Source organism: Telopea speciosissima, chromosome 6, assembly GCF_018873765.1.
Source record: "Telopea speciosissima isolate NSW1024214 ecotype Mountain lineage chromosome 6, Tspe_v1, whole genome shotgun sequence".
Lineage (NCBI taxonomy): Eukaryota > Viridiplantae > Streptophyta > Magnoliopsida > Proteales > Proteaceae > Telopea > Telopea speciosissima.
In genome coordinates, this window is record NC_057921.1 from 58,693,748 (window position 1) to 58,708,229 (window position 14,482).

Below are 14,482 nucleotides of genomic sequence, written 5' to 3' on the forward strand. Positions count from 1 at the left end.
AGGGGTGTACATAGTTGTCAAGGCAGCACCTAGGCGCTGTGGTCAACTTGGACGCCTTGGTCTCCTACTTGGTGTCGTCTTGATTTTTTTTACCCTCTCTAACGCCTTGGGTCGCCTAACCGCCGTGACAACTATGGGGGTGTCAACTGGCTTGGAAGCAAGCATACTTGTCTCAAATAAGAGATCTAGAACATATTTTCTCTGAGAAAGATTAACACCCTTCTTACTCTAAATGATCTCAATACGAGAAAGCACCATAGAGTTACCAAATCCTTTATGTGAATCCATTGATGTGGAAATGACTTAACTTTTGCAATAGCACCTGGATCATTACTGGATATAGTATATACTGTCAAAATAACCACCATGGCTTGCCGTTGGTAAATCCACATCTGTTAACAACAGATTTAAATTTCTCAAACCATGCTCTGGGAGATTGCTTCAAACCATAAATAGCCTTGTGCAACCGAAAAACCTTCTTAGCATTCTCCACCTGAGCAACATGCCGAGGAGGTTGCTTCATATAAACTTCCTCATAAAGGTCACCATATAGAATTGCATTTTCGACATTCAATTGATATAACGACCAATCAAAGTTAACTACCAAGGAGATGAGAATGCAAACTGAATTTAGTCGGACAACAACTGAAAGTTTCAAAATAGTCCACCCCATATGTCTGGGTATAGCCTTTAGCAACCAAGCGGGCTTTAAGCCTTCCAATCGAGCCGTTAGGGTTATACTTAATAGTGTATACCCAGCAACACTTTTTTTTTTTGTTGAATAATTGCATTACCAAACCCCAGGAGGGGGCAGGGGGGAGAAAGGGGGGGGGGAATATACAAAGGAGAAGGGGGAAAAAGAGGGGGGGGGGGGGGAGAAATAGAAACGCAAACTTCAGGCCATCCTAAAAGAGGGAGGAGGCTGTAAAAGAGAGCTGTCTAAACCCCAGGTAACGACAATATGCCTATTCCTTGGGGTGTCAATAATGGATCTTTGGGGGATAGAGCTGAGCTTGGAGGAGACATCAAAAGAGATGGCTTTCCAAATCAAGTCGAAGGATCGAGAGTTGGAAGTCCATCTCCTAAGATTCCTCTCCATCCAAATGTGATAAACGGTGAAGCCAAATACAAGCTTTCCAACAGTGTCACAGAGAGTGCAGCCTTGGAAGGTCATGTCCATCCAGAGCCATTCTCTATCAAAGGGCAAATGTCTACTGCTGCGGGGCCAAATGGACGAGAGGGATTTTTTTCCAGATGGTGGATGAAAAGGGACAGGCAAAGAAAAGGAATGATGAGAAAGACGAGCCTCCATTTCCACATCCATAGCCATCTTCCAGGCAGGATGAAACAAAACCTCAAAACAGGTACTAGTAATAGTATGAGAAGGCAAGGACAGTGCAAAGGTGTACAAGAGGTCGGTAAATGAGCAATGGACACAAACTTCTCAATAGGGTACCTTCTCGAAGGACAAGAACAAATATCTTTCTGAAGGGCTATTAATAAGTCATCAGAACCTTCAATAACAGAATTAGACTGAGTAGAGGGCTGGAGAGAAGATGCTGTAGCTGGAATGGTGCCTTTTGACGCTGCTGATAGACCTACAGTGGTGGTTGCAAGGAACTAGACAGAGTAGAAGCAAGAGGTATTAACTTAGGAATGGCTGGACATGGAACAACATCACTTGCCGAATCTTTTCCCTCAGTAGAATAATATGGCGTGTTTTTAAAGAAAGTAACATCAACACTAAGAAAATGTTGGTGGATGATCCTAAGTGCGAGAATAGCCAAGAAAAATGCATTTGAAAGCACGAAGAGACAACTTATCATTGCCCGAACATAAAACATGAACAAAACATACACATCCAAAAACCCGAGGAGGTAAGGAGAATAAAGAAGAGTCGGGAAAGAAAATTCCAATAGGAGATTTATTATCAAACCTAATGGAGGGCATTCGATTAATTAAGTAGCAAGCAGTTAAAACAACATACCCCCAAAAGGTTTTGGGATATTCGTGTGAAACAGTAAGGAAGAAGCAACTAGTTTGATGTAAAATTTCATTGTTAGAACAAAAAGAAGTAATAGCATTTTGAGTAAATTCCAAGGCATTATCAAAACGAAAAATCTTTATAGAAGCATTAAACTGTGCTTAATTTCAATATAAAGGAATGAAAATAGATAAAAACTCGGAACTATCTTTCAAAAGATTTAACCAAATATACCAGGAATAATCATCCACAAAAGTAACAGAATATAAAACTAGATGTACTCTGAACAGGGCAAGGACCCCAAATGTCCAAATGAAATAAAGAATCACTGCGTAAAGGAAAAAATGAACGATGGTGCTTCCCAAGTTCGCACACTTCACATTCCAGATGAGAGACTGACTTACACAGTTACACCCCGGAACTATCTGTTTAAGTTTAGACAAAGACAAATGCCCAAGCCAAGAATGCCATTGGAGAGGGGAAACACCACTAGCAGAAAAACCAGCAGCCGCAGAAGCAACTTCATGATCAAGGTAATACAATCCAATTCTCTCATGCTCTCCACCAATCTTCTTCTTTGTCTGAAGATCCTGGAAGACACAAAACGAAGGATAAAATGTAACAAAACAATTAAGAGATCAGTAAGCTGATTAACAGAACAGATTCAAAGGAAACTGGGAAACATGAAGAACGAAAGATAAAGAAGAGGTGGGAAACATGGAAGAACTCAGTCGAAAATCCAGGTTTCGACCGATTTGTCTTGGTTTCGCAGCCTACTGCGACGAGTTAAGGGTTAAATTTAAATTCGACCAGATTTCACATGGATTCGACACTGTTTCGACCATATTTCGGTAATTTCACAAGTTTCGACTTGAACACCCTATATAAATCCACTTATCCTCATCAAAACTTGAGGAAACCTGACTCGAAACCAGGACAAACACTTATTTATGCCAAATATCATTTAAGTAAATGATTTATTTCATTTACTTAAGATATTATTCATAAATAAGCAAATATCCCCTATTTGAATCCAATAAAAATAGTTAAAAAATAAAGTTCTAAAAGGATAAAAAATCAACCCCCCAGTTCAAGAACAAAAACTGGATTTTTGGCGGTAGGTCAAGTTTTCAACTTTTAAATGCTGTGGTTTTTCTCAAATCTAAAAAATTCATAAATCTTAATGATAAAACATTGCTAAAAACCAAACGAGTGATAAAATATTCATTTGTTTTGATGTATTAAAATTTGTTTCACTTCAAAGCGATTTTAAACAGCATTCTTGCACACCAAATTAAGTTTAACCAAAACATAACTCAACAAATTCAAGATTGCTTAAATCTGATTTATATTGAAGGAGTTATGTTCCGGTCAAACCTTATTCGCTAACATGTCCAAAAACAATATATACACTATCAAACATGGGTCAAAACCACAAGTATTATTTTTTGTGTTCTCTATTGGAAACTAATGCATGGATTGGGTTCAAAATATAAAAAATAAGCAGCACAACAACAATTAGGGCAAAAAAACTTCTTCTGGCCCTCGAAACCAAGGTTTTGAGTTGGCTTGGAGAAAGTACCAGATTTCGACCAAGATATGGTCGAAACCTGGGAAATCTCGATTTCTGGCTGGTCGAAACCAGTGTTGGCACTGAGTTCTTGAACCTTGGTGGGAGAAACAATACCAAGACTAGTCACTTTGGTAGAAGATCCATTAGCAAGAATAACCTGGGATGACGGATTAGACTCCTTACGAGCAGAAAGCAAATCTGAATTACCAGTCATGTGATTAGAAGCATCGGAGTCAATAACCCAGGAATTACGAGGTAATGTAGACAAAGGAGCAGTTGTACCTGTACGGGCAAGAGTGGCTGTAGATGTGGAGGTAGACGACTCAAGTTCTGAACACATTTCAGTAATTGAGTGACCAGGTCATCTCGAGACAAGGGATCTAATAAACTAGCTCCAGATAAATTAGATATAATCATGTCACTAGATGACACCACTAGTATTCCCATCAGACAGCTGCATTGGTGTTAGCTAACCGCTGGGCCCATTCAGTGTTTCCATATTTTTCCAGCAAGTATCAACAGTATGGTTGGGCTTCCCATGATGTGTACACTGAAGAAGAGCCTAATCTGTCTGCTGTCCACCAAGAACACTTCCTCGACCTCTCCCAGAAAAGCCACCACAGCCACGTCCACCATTTCCAGCAACAAAGGCGGAGCTTTCCTTAGGAGTAGAAGAACCAGCTCTCGAATGAGAGGGAGGGACGACATGCTGAAACAGAAAAATGCCTCAATTCATAGAAGGATCTTGCTCCCCAGCAAGTAACTGGCTTTTAACAAACTGTAAATCAGTATTCAACCTAGATAAAAATTTAGCAATTTGGAACTCAGCTTTCCGAGTCATTAATTTTTTCAGAACACTAGTAAGGGGCTGATAAACATTTAACTCCTCCCACATTCCTTTCAAGATACTATACTATTCACCAATGGATTTGTCCCCCTGTTTAAATTTAAAAATGTTCTCATACAGCTCATATATACACGACATATTCCGGTCATGGGAAAAAATCTCCTTGAGGTCATCCCACACACCCTTGGCAGTGGTGTTGAACATAACATTTGCAGCAATAGTGGGCTCCATGCTATTCCACAACCACACAAGAAGGGTGTCATTTTCTTGCATCCATTCAATATATTCCTTAGAACCATCATTAGGAGGATCAGACATTAAGATATTTCAGCTTTCCTTTAGCATTTATATGGACCTTAATGTAATTGGAAGCTCCATGGAGCTTTATAGTAGTGATTTGGACTTTTACACTGTCCGTGGGTGGCTTTGAATCACTCATGGTATTAACCACAATAAACCAGAACAAGAACTCAACAATATCAAACTGCAAACTTCAGGCCAGCACTCACAATAATGAAGGTAAAGTGATATAGTCTGAAACTTGATCACAACAGCAGAGTACTTTAAATCACGAATCCGAATGCCAAAAGTATGTTAAAAGCCCCAACATATTAATGAAAAATAGCATCCAGATGTTGACCATAGGTAAATCACATTCATAGAACCATGCGAACTGCATAGATTAGTCATCACAAAATAAATATCCATCCAAGTAGCTGATCAAAACCAAACTTGCAAGAATAAAGTATAACAGGGTAGAAAACACTTCATTTTGGCCACAACATATTTCTGAAAAATACTCCAAAACAGGGGAACCACAGCCATTAAAATACAAAAACCAGAAACTGGCAAGGAGAATAGGTCTTCCACGAACAACCTTCAATAACCGATCACCTTCTGGATCATTGGATACCCTAGTTTACCTTGTGTATAATTAACTAGGGTAAAAACAGAAACCTAAGGCAGGAGGTGTCTGCGATATTATGAGACACAACTTTATCCTGTGAGCCAATATCATATAACGATATAATATATAAGAGACAGCCGTGAGCCTCACTTTATTACTTCATCATTGAAGGAGTTATTAATGGGAATTCGATATGAGATTTTGTAATTTCTTAATAGTTAAATGCCCTATTTGATGGTTTAAACTAATGTGAATCCCAGCCCCACCGGATACTGTGCCGTGTCGGTTCCATGAGGTGGAACTTTACCCAACTGCAATCTTAATCTTGAGGAATTATTTTTTTTTGGTCTTTTAACTTCATTGGTCAAATGCGATGGCTGAAGTAGTCACCTCTTTCTTTAAGTAATATAAATCTCTAATTTTCATTACATTTTTATTTATGTTATTATTATCAGCATCATTGTCAATAATAATATTGTGCCTCATCTCTTTCTTTTTCCGTTCAAAAACACTTCTCAAATAGTTTAACCATGCACTCATATAGTGTCTGATGGGACCTGATACAACTTTGATGTCTCTTATATATTATATGCTGTTGGCTCACAGGATAAAGTTGTGTCTCATGATATACAAAACCTTGGGTTCAACAATGTTTCTGCTGTTGTTCTTTGAACCACTGGGTATTGCTTTTGAGACATTGCAGGTAATAGGTTCAACCTCTCTCTATACGATTATGTTCCTTTGTGAAGCTTGCTAGAGATCATACAATGCTTCTGGAGAATTCTAAAACTCACTGATTCTTTGGCATGCAAATTACCTTGCAGGCCATTATGGTTCATGGATTTCAGTTACTTGATATATGGCACCGTCATTCGGCGGTAAGCAGCCCAGATTGTCAAGGATCCCAATTTTTTGATAGATCGGCAGCAGGTACTCAAATTTTCTTATTTGGCCATAATATTATTTGTCTGATAAGTTGGATTGTATTAGAAAAGGAAAAAGAAAAGCCTACTCTTTATTACAAGAGTCAAAAAAAAAAAAAAACTCTAGCAGTATAAATATGATGACACTGAAAAGGCTATCCACTGATTATATTTCCATTTTATAATGTATAATACACAAATGTTTCATTTTGTTCTGATTCTCGGATTAACATTGCAAGCGGTGCTTGGTGGTGGATTTCTCTGTTTTTATTCCTTCTTTTCTTTGGATCATGAATGGAAAATTAGAGTAGAGTGACGGATGCTGGAAGAATAATTTAATGTTTGTGAATGGTCTTATTGATTTTCCCTCACAATCCCCCACCCCCTGCGCAGCATCTGCACCCTCCCGCCGTTAACCGCTGTTAAATGTTATTTCTGAAATTGTTTAAGCTCTGTAGTTGTGTTTCCTGACTGGGAAGTGTTGACTGCAGGTTCTTTATGTGAATGGAAGGGCATTCTTATTCGGAATTTTGGTTTTTTCCTAGACATGATGACCTTGTTAATGGCCCTTGGTCATTACTTGCATATTTGGTGGCTTCATGGCATGGCATTTCATCTTGTGGATGCAGTCCTTTTCCTAAATATACGTGTAAATACTGTTATTAACTTCCTTGTTGCTCTATCAAGTATCAACACTCTGATTTGAATCATGATCACGTGTCCAGTTAATTGACTCAATGTACCATGAACAGGCTTTGGCTAGTACCATATATAAGCGGATCAAAGGATTTGTCAAGCTGAGGTTAGCTCTAAATGCCCTTCATGAGGCTCTTCCTGATGCGACTTCTGAAGAGATACGAGCATATGATGATGAATGTGCTATTTGTAAAGTAAGAATCACTTTTCTGCCTTGGTTGTTACCTTTTATTTCACTGTTGGCAGTTCTGGAGTTGACGAAGTGTGAATGACAGGAACCGATGGCAAAGGCTAAAAAGCTATCTTGCAATCACCTTTTTCATCTTGCATGCCTGCGGTCTTGGTATGATCTGTTGATCTTAACTGGTCATTATAAATTTCCTTTGCTTTTGTTTATTTGCAATTAGGCTACACTCCAATTTTCTGCTGACTTATGTTGATTTTAAATAACAATTCCAGGTTGGATCAGGGTCTGAGTGAGATTTATTCCTGCCCTACATGTCGAAGGCCACTCTTTGTGGTCAGACCTGAAGAAAATACTAATCCCCATACTGGAGATGTAACAGATAATGAGCAACTTGCTCATCAAATTGGTTCAGGATCAGAGTGGCAAAACACATCTGGACATGCACTTCCTATTGGGGCATTCTCAAACTTGCAACAGAACCCCTCAGAAAGCTTCCCCTGGAGGTTCGGTTCAGTTTGCTTTTGTCCTCTTTCTGCAGTTTTCCACATTTGGCAACTCATTTAAAAATCATTGATATCTTTTGCTCGGTTTTTAGGGGGATGGGGCTTGATTCAAGTTGGGTTCATCCTTGGCCAAACCAGGGCCTCGATGGTGCTGGCCCTTCTACTGCAATTAGATCAGTTGGACTGGGTAGAGTTCAGATGATGATGAGACACCTCACATCTGTAGGCGAAAACTATGCCCAGACTGCCCTTGAAGACGCTCCTTGGAGCCTTTGGCCTGTGACCCACCCTCAAGCTGTTCCAGGTTCCTCTGTTCCATCTGTTCCAACTGCTGTAAGATACGCTGGAAATGCTGGTGGTTTAACTTTTAGAAGTGTGTCTCCCTCTGCTAATGACAATATATCAAGTATACTTGCGATGGCTGACACAGTACGGGAGGTGCTGCCTCATATTCCTGATGATTTAATTTTTCAGGTACTCTCTGGATTTAACTCAATAAACTTAGTTTGATAAATTGCTAAATGTTTTTATTGAATTGATTGTTCTAGCTTTGAGTTATCCTTGTCAAGCCAGAAGGCCATATCACTTGGTGTGGCTAAGATGAGATTTCTGTAGACTTTGCATGCAGTGCTAAGTCCTGGGAGTCAGTGGTGTCTTGGAGAGTTATCAAATTAGGTTTCCCCCTCCCCCCCAGGGATAGAAAGGCCCCAAGGAGAATTGAACTCATGACCTCTTAATTGTGAGGTGTTGGTCCTTGCCAAAAGGGCTAACCCCTTGTCCAATACTTAGTTACTCACATAGGAGGGAGTTGATAATTACTTTAATTAAATAAAAATAATTTGATTAAAAAAATAACAAAGGTAAAATATCCATAGGCCCACACACAGACACACGACTTGCAGCCGGCTGGGAGGCTCTGCTTATGATAATCCATGAATTTCCCGTTTTTCTCCCCTCATTGGCCAATATTCCATGTGCTCATTAATCAATGTGTGTGCGCTTAGAAATTTGAGAACAGGCTAAAAGCCCATCCTGAAGAATAGAAAATAGGGGGTTTAGCAAACGACCATTCTTTGTCTCAACAGTTTTTGGGCCAGAAATAGATTCTGAGAATAGGTACCAAAGAGAGCAAACTGTTTGTGCTTGGAGTGAATGCTAGAATTGTTCCCTCTTTTTGGGGGGGGGGGGGTGTTGGGGTTGGGGTTATGCTGGATGTTACTTAAAATCCATTACACTGGAATTGATTATCTTTGAAGATTGATAGGGTAGCTGAAGCACTACAACCGGATTGGACAGACTGCCAAACTGGTTGAGTTTAATCTTGGTTCCGGTTACTCAAACTGGAGAGCTCCTCTATTTTTATCATGAAGCTCTTTGCTGCTGTGTACCTGGTCCAGATCCTCCTGCCACTTCAGGAACAGCCTCTCCGTGAAGCAGGGGTAAGGCTGCGTACATTAAATGACCCTCCCCAGACCTCGCAATGGCGGGAGCCTTGTGCACTGGGTATGCCCTTTTGTACCTAGTTATTCTACACATTCTGTTGTTTATGGCATACATTGGGAAACCTTCCTTACAAAAACATTTAATTTTTCATATATCCCTTCACTTCCTTGGTTCCTCTTCTTCCCCTCCCCTGGAAATTAAAATGGACTGTTTCAGTTTTTGGATCCTCAGGGATAAAACAGTCATCCAAATTCCTTTTAATATGTTGATTAATAGAGGTGAAAGGGAAGAGTTTTTGTTGGATTTCCATTGCAGAATTTGAGCTTTGGACGTCTTGCTGTTGCAGAAAGAAAGCAGATTAGATTAAGACAAAATAAATAAAGAGAAAATTTTGCATTTCCGTTCTTTTCTCTTTTTGAGGAAAATTTATGACTAACTATTGAAATTTTTTTATTTTCTATAATCACCAATTTTCATATTCCACATTTTTTGGATTCTGACATAGCATTAAGGTTAGAAGTATACAACATATTTTTATTGGAGCAAACTGACAGTTCAGTTATGCACGTTCTGGTAAGTATGTTGTGAATTATAATGGTGGTGTTGAATACTGTTGATTTGAAATTAATGATGTTTTTATAGCTCTGTTTTGTTTATTGTCATGATAATAATAGCCTAACAAGTTTACTTGGAATATACGACCTGTCCAACCATTGCAGGACCTGCAGAGAACAAATTCTGTAGCTGTTACTGTGAATAATCTTCTTCAGATATGATTTTTCGTTACCAGTATGTTTTTTTGTGGTACCAATTTCCTTGGTCGGAGAACTCAAGGAGGTCAGGAGCAGTGTATATTCTAAATACCAGAAGGTCAGGGCTCATGCATTTATCGCAGAAACCCTCTCCCTCTCTCTCTCTCTCTCTCTCTCTCTCTCTGTCTGAGTTGTTTTTTCCTCGGGCTATATCCTTATCCTTATGCCTCAGTATTGTATATAGGGAGTTAACTTATTACATCAGGAGCTACTGATAAAAACTCATAAAAATTGTGCAATTCAGAGTTATTTTGAAAATAAAATGCTGTTTCTCACATGGTCGGGGCAACAGGGATTAATACATTCTGATCATTATATAGAACTGCAGCCAAAATGTTACAATATTTGGTGGTTTGCAAGTTGCAGATTAATTGAAGTATCACATTATTTTTGGCTTTCTAAGTTGCAGATTTGAGTAGTGAATGTAAATTTGGCTCAACAAATCTCGTCTTCCCAAGGAAGAGTTGTGGTCCCATGTGGAGTCTTGCATGGGGATAACTTTATAGCAAGTTGATATGTCTTATTTTATTTAGTGCGACGTGTATGGTTTAGTAAATATTTTTTTGTATGGTTTAGTAGTTACTTAGTAGATAGATTGCATGTTTCTTTCTTTCTTTCTTTCTTTTTTCCCCCCTGTTGTGATGAAAACAAGTAGTTATGATGTTGGGTAGTCAAACGTGATGTCTTGAGCCAAAGTGTTTGTTGATGAAGTGGAAGTGGAAGTTTACCACATCATATATGTATTTAAGGGATTTATAGAATGAATGGAACATAATTGTATGAATAGACAATGTTAACTTATTGGAGGTTGGCGAAGAAAGAAGACCATTTACATTCCAAGGCAAAAATGGCTTGTACTCGGAAGAATAAAAAAAACCCATGACACATTTTTTTGGTAAGTAACACTGTATACTGTAAGTTTTAGTTGTAAATTCCCCATTAGTTGATTCAAATGCTTGACATTTTGAGGTTTTTGTAGTTTGCAGTAGATATTTCTCTATATGAGACCTTATATTGTTTAAACATGATAGAGCATTGATTCAAAAAAGAGGTTAAAAAAATTGCCTGGAATTGAGATTAGTTGCCGCTGATTCCATTTCGATCAGGGAGGGTTAAGTTTCATAACTGGGGATCAAATATTGCAATAGGACTCTACGGGGAAGCCAATTGTGCTTTGACTGCTTCATGCTTTCCTTTGCCCAGATGACTTGTTTGCATTTTACTCGTGCACAAGTCCCTCCGTGCCTGGAACTTGGCCCATGATAGTAGATGGCAATATTGATGGGCTAGCCATGTTTGGCTCATGGTGGGCCTGAGATAGTAGAGACCTCCTTGTTGGGCCCAGTATTTTGGCTAGAAGCCCAAACTGGCTATGATGGAGGATCTGCCTATAGCAGAAAATTAAGCAAGGTATATAAGCTTTTTCTCCAAGAACCAAGTTTTCCTTAAGCCATGGTGAATGTGAATCCTTCAGATGTTTGTGGGAGGTTATTGCCTTATTGGGAGGGTATTTTGGAGAACGTATTGAAACCCTGTAGGGATTTGTGAATCCTACGATGGTGTGGTGAACCTTCGCCACATGGTGAAGGAAGACATTCTCCTTCTCCAAAAGACTGATGGAAGTACCATAAAAAAATCACAATGTACATACAGTTAATCTCAAACAATTTCCAAAGAATTACCTTTATATATATGCATTGAATTTTACGCTAATTAAAAAGGGCAAGATCATGCTATTTGGATGTGTGGCCCATGCACCAACGTAGGGGCCAATGAGAGTGCATGTAGGGGCATCAACATGTTGCGGTTTTTTATTTCACTTAAGGCGCGGCAGTAATTTTACATGCTCCTATATCTGGATGCAGGCCACGCAACCAGGAAGTAAAAAAGATTTTGTCAGCCATTCAGATCAAGGTTCTAGTAAGCATAATTGGGAACGGGATCAGCCTATGCTGATTCCAATTCTGATGGAATCAGCCAGAACTCTAAAAATCTGGTACGAATTGGTCTTTTTGAACGGGATCAGCGTCTTGCTTCACCTGATGCTCTTGTTCCATAGATTGCAGCCAGTAGGCAGCTCCTTATAGACAGCCTTTTGAGATGACCATAAGCAAGGGGGAGGTGTTTGGAAGAAGATAGGCAATTCCGTCTAGCTCTGTGACCTGCAAAGGTTTGAGTGTGTGGGTGCAAGTCCGGCGCAACCACACTTTGGTGTAGCTCTGTTTGTCTGTTTGCCAAAAGGCATAGACCCAAATCTTACTGATTAGTATGCAACACCTTGTCTTGTCCTACCAAAATTCAAAAATAAAGTCAAGAAAAAATAGTAATTTTGTTTTTTATAAAAAAAAGGAAGCATGCCCTGCCTTTGTGCAGATTTTAATATATTTTTCTTATTGGCAAGAGATTGCTACTTGGTTGTGTAGCTCTTGCACCAGCACAGGGGCCAATGAGAGTGTGTAGGGATATTAATACGGATGAAAATTTTATTTTAAGAGGAGTTGGGCGATAATTTTGCGTGCTCCTATATCTAGAGTAGGACCCACGTGACCAATATTCTTTTTTCTTTTTCCTATATAAAAGATACTGGGATTCCCATTAACACTCTCTCTTATTCTGAACATGTGGACCTCATATGGTCCAGAGTCTAGACCCTCATTGGTGTAACGTGTAGATTCCTCCTTATATTAGCATGGCAGGAAATGCTCCCCCAAAATACGAGTTCCACTCTTACGCTTTCATATTGGTAGCCATTATCCGTGTTTGATTGGGAAGTCTAGGCAGAGTGACTCTCATTGCTATTGTTGAAATGGTTCTCTTTCTCTAATCTCTTTGTGGAGGTATACCAAGGGAAATGTATGTGATAGCATCATAAAGTCATAAACTAGTATAGGTTGATTCAGACAATCAGATAAGTCCAGCCTCAGTCAAGAAATTGTGTAATGGAAAGTGGCTAATATGGTGCAATTAAAGATTCAAATATAACACCCTAAGTCAAGAGCTCAAATTAGTTTTAGTTGGCATGCCAAGTCTTTTACTTTATGCTTTTTATTTATTATCTCTGCCCTCTCCAACCATAGTGAGTCTTTATTGATTAAAATTGTTTGTGGCGTAGGAGATTCCTCAACACCCACGGTATGATAATTTCTTCCCTTAAATAGAATCGAGCCAAAACTAGGTGTCCATGGGATGTCATCTTTCAATACCAATCTTACGGCCGAAAAAAAAATATCATTGTGAGATCATGTACATTGATTGGTCACTATTTTCATCATATAAACTATTCGACTGAGTTTTGTGGGGCTTTAGATGCATGTAAGAGGGTCGCACAAACATATTTTGGGGAATATATTAAAATTCTATAGGGGTTTGTGAACCCTAGAATGATTTGGTGAACCTAGACCACGTGATGAAAGAAGCTTCCACTTACAAAAACTAATTATGGTGAAGAAGAGTGGAAGACTTCTAAAATCCCAAAATTATTATAAACTAAAATAGTTTAATGAGGATTAGCCTTTTAATAAGCAGCAAAGGTAGGTCCATGTATCCATCATTTTTTCATAATAAATAGGGTAAATTTCACGGACACCCCTTGTAAGTATTCAATATGTCATGGACATCCCATACTTTGAAAAAATATCAAAGACTACCCTTATTTTATGATTATATTTCAACTAAGTCCAATCCGTTAGTCTGTTGCTGTTAACATTTTTATAATGGCAAAATTACCCTTTCAATAGGATGAACTCCCCATAATACCCTTAAAGGGTTTAGGGGATTGCAACCGTACCACCCCCATCCCACCACCTGATTTTTCCCACCGGAAACTATTGGAAGACCTAGAGTTTGGATTTCATACAATTTGCAAATTGATCAGATCAAATAACGTTAAGAGAAACAAAATGAGGTCGTTAACATCATTTAACCTGCAAAAACTAGGGAATTGTCAGGTGTAGAGAAGTACAAACAGATTCACCACTCTGTCTCTGACTCTTCCGGCAGAGAAAGCATTCCATTCACTCGTTCATCATCTTCGTCAGGCCGTAAAGTAATCACTTTAAAAATCTCATAATCGTTGTTCATAACGACCAAACCAATCCAAATACGAGAAATGCGTCACGGATCATAAAGCATCAGGCATCAGAAGACTAGAGAAGGGAAATGGAAAGAAGTGGTGGCAGGGGTTTTGAGTTGGGGAAAAGAATGAAGTGAGGAAGATGGGTTTCGTTCTTTGGGGGTTTTGGAAAGGGAGTGGGTAACGATGATGATGGAATTTTGGTTAATGGAACGGAAAGAGAGATGAGTTTTGAAGTTCAGTGGAGAGCCGGGTTCAGTTATAGTGTATGGAGAAGAAGAAGAAGAAGGGGGGAAAGAGAGGGTGGTTGAACGGCAGCTATGAATAGGTAACCAGAAAAACAAAATGGTCTTCAATATTGCTTCCTTCTGTCTCTAATAATCAGTTTGATTTCAGATCTAAACTAGAATAAATTCGAAAGCAACAAATAAAATCGCACAATATGGGTACCTTTGGTTGTGGAGGGAGTAGATTCGGTTAGGATGAACATTAGCGAGCACAACAGCACTGTTGAACGACATGGAAAAGGCATTAT

General features: G+C 39.0%; 1 protein-coding gene and 1 long non-coding RNA gene across 2 annotated transcripts in view; one reads left to right on the forward strand and one right to left on the reverse strand.

Annotated features, from left to right (window-relative positions):
- Nucleotides 1-10,152, forward strand: part of LOC122664356 (E3 ubiquitin protein ligase RIN2-like) — a 36,335-nt gene extending 26,183 nt beyond the window's left edge. Inside the window, exons 5-12 of the mRNA XM_043860134.1 lie at nucleotides 5,918-6,014; nucleotides 6,136-6,241; nucleotides 6,726-6,883; nucleotides 6,987-7,124; nucleotides 7,206-7,273; nucleotides 7,390-7,620; nucleotides 7,713-8,094; nucleotides 9,783-10,152. Of these exons, the coding sequence (XP_043716069.1) occupies nucleotides 5,918-6,014; nucleotides 6,136-6,241; nucleotides 6,726-6,883; nucleotides 6,987-7,124; nucleotides 7,206-7,273; nucleotides 7,390-7,620; nucleotides 7,713-8,094; nucleotides 9,783-9,839 (1,237 nt within the window). The 3' untranslated portion in view covers nucleotides 9,840-10,152. The remainder of the gene's footprint in view (nucleotides 1-5,917; nucleotides 6,015-6,135; nucleotides 6,242-6,725; nucleotides 6,884-6,986; nucleotides 7,125-7,205; nucleotides 7,274-7,389; nucleotides 7,621-7,712; nucleotides 8,095-9,782) is intronic.
- LOC122664360 lies at nucleotides 8,792-9,216 on the reverse strand. Its single transcript, XR_006333329.1, has 2 exons — nucleotides 9,140-9,216; nucleotides 8,792-9,008 (listed from the first exon to the last, which is right to left on the reverse strand). It is a non-coding gene; the product is annotated as an uncharacterized LOC122664360 (long non-coding RNA).
- Nucleotides 10,153-14,482: the final 4,330 nt, after the last annotated feature.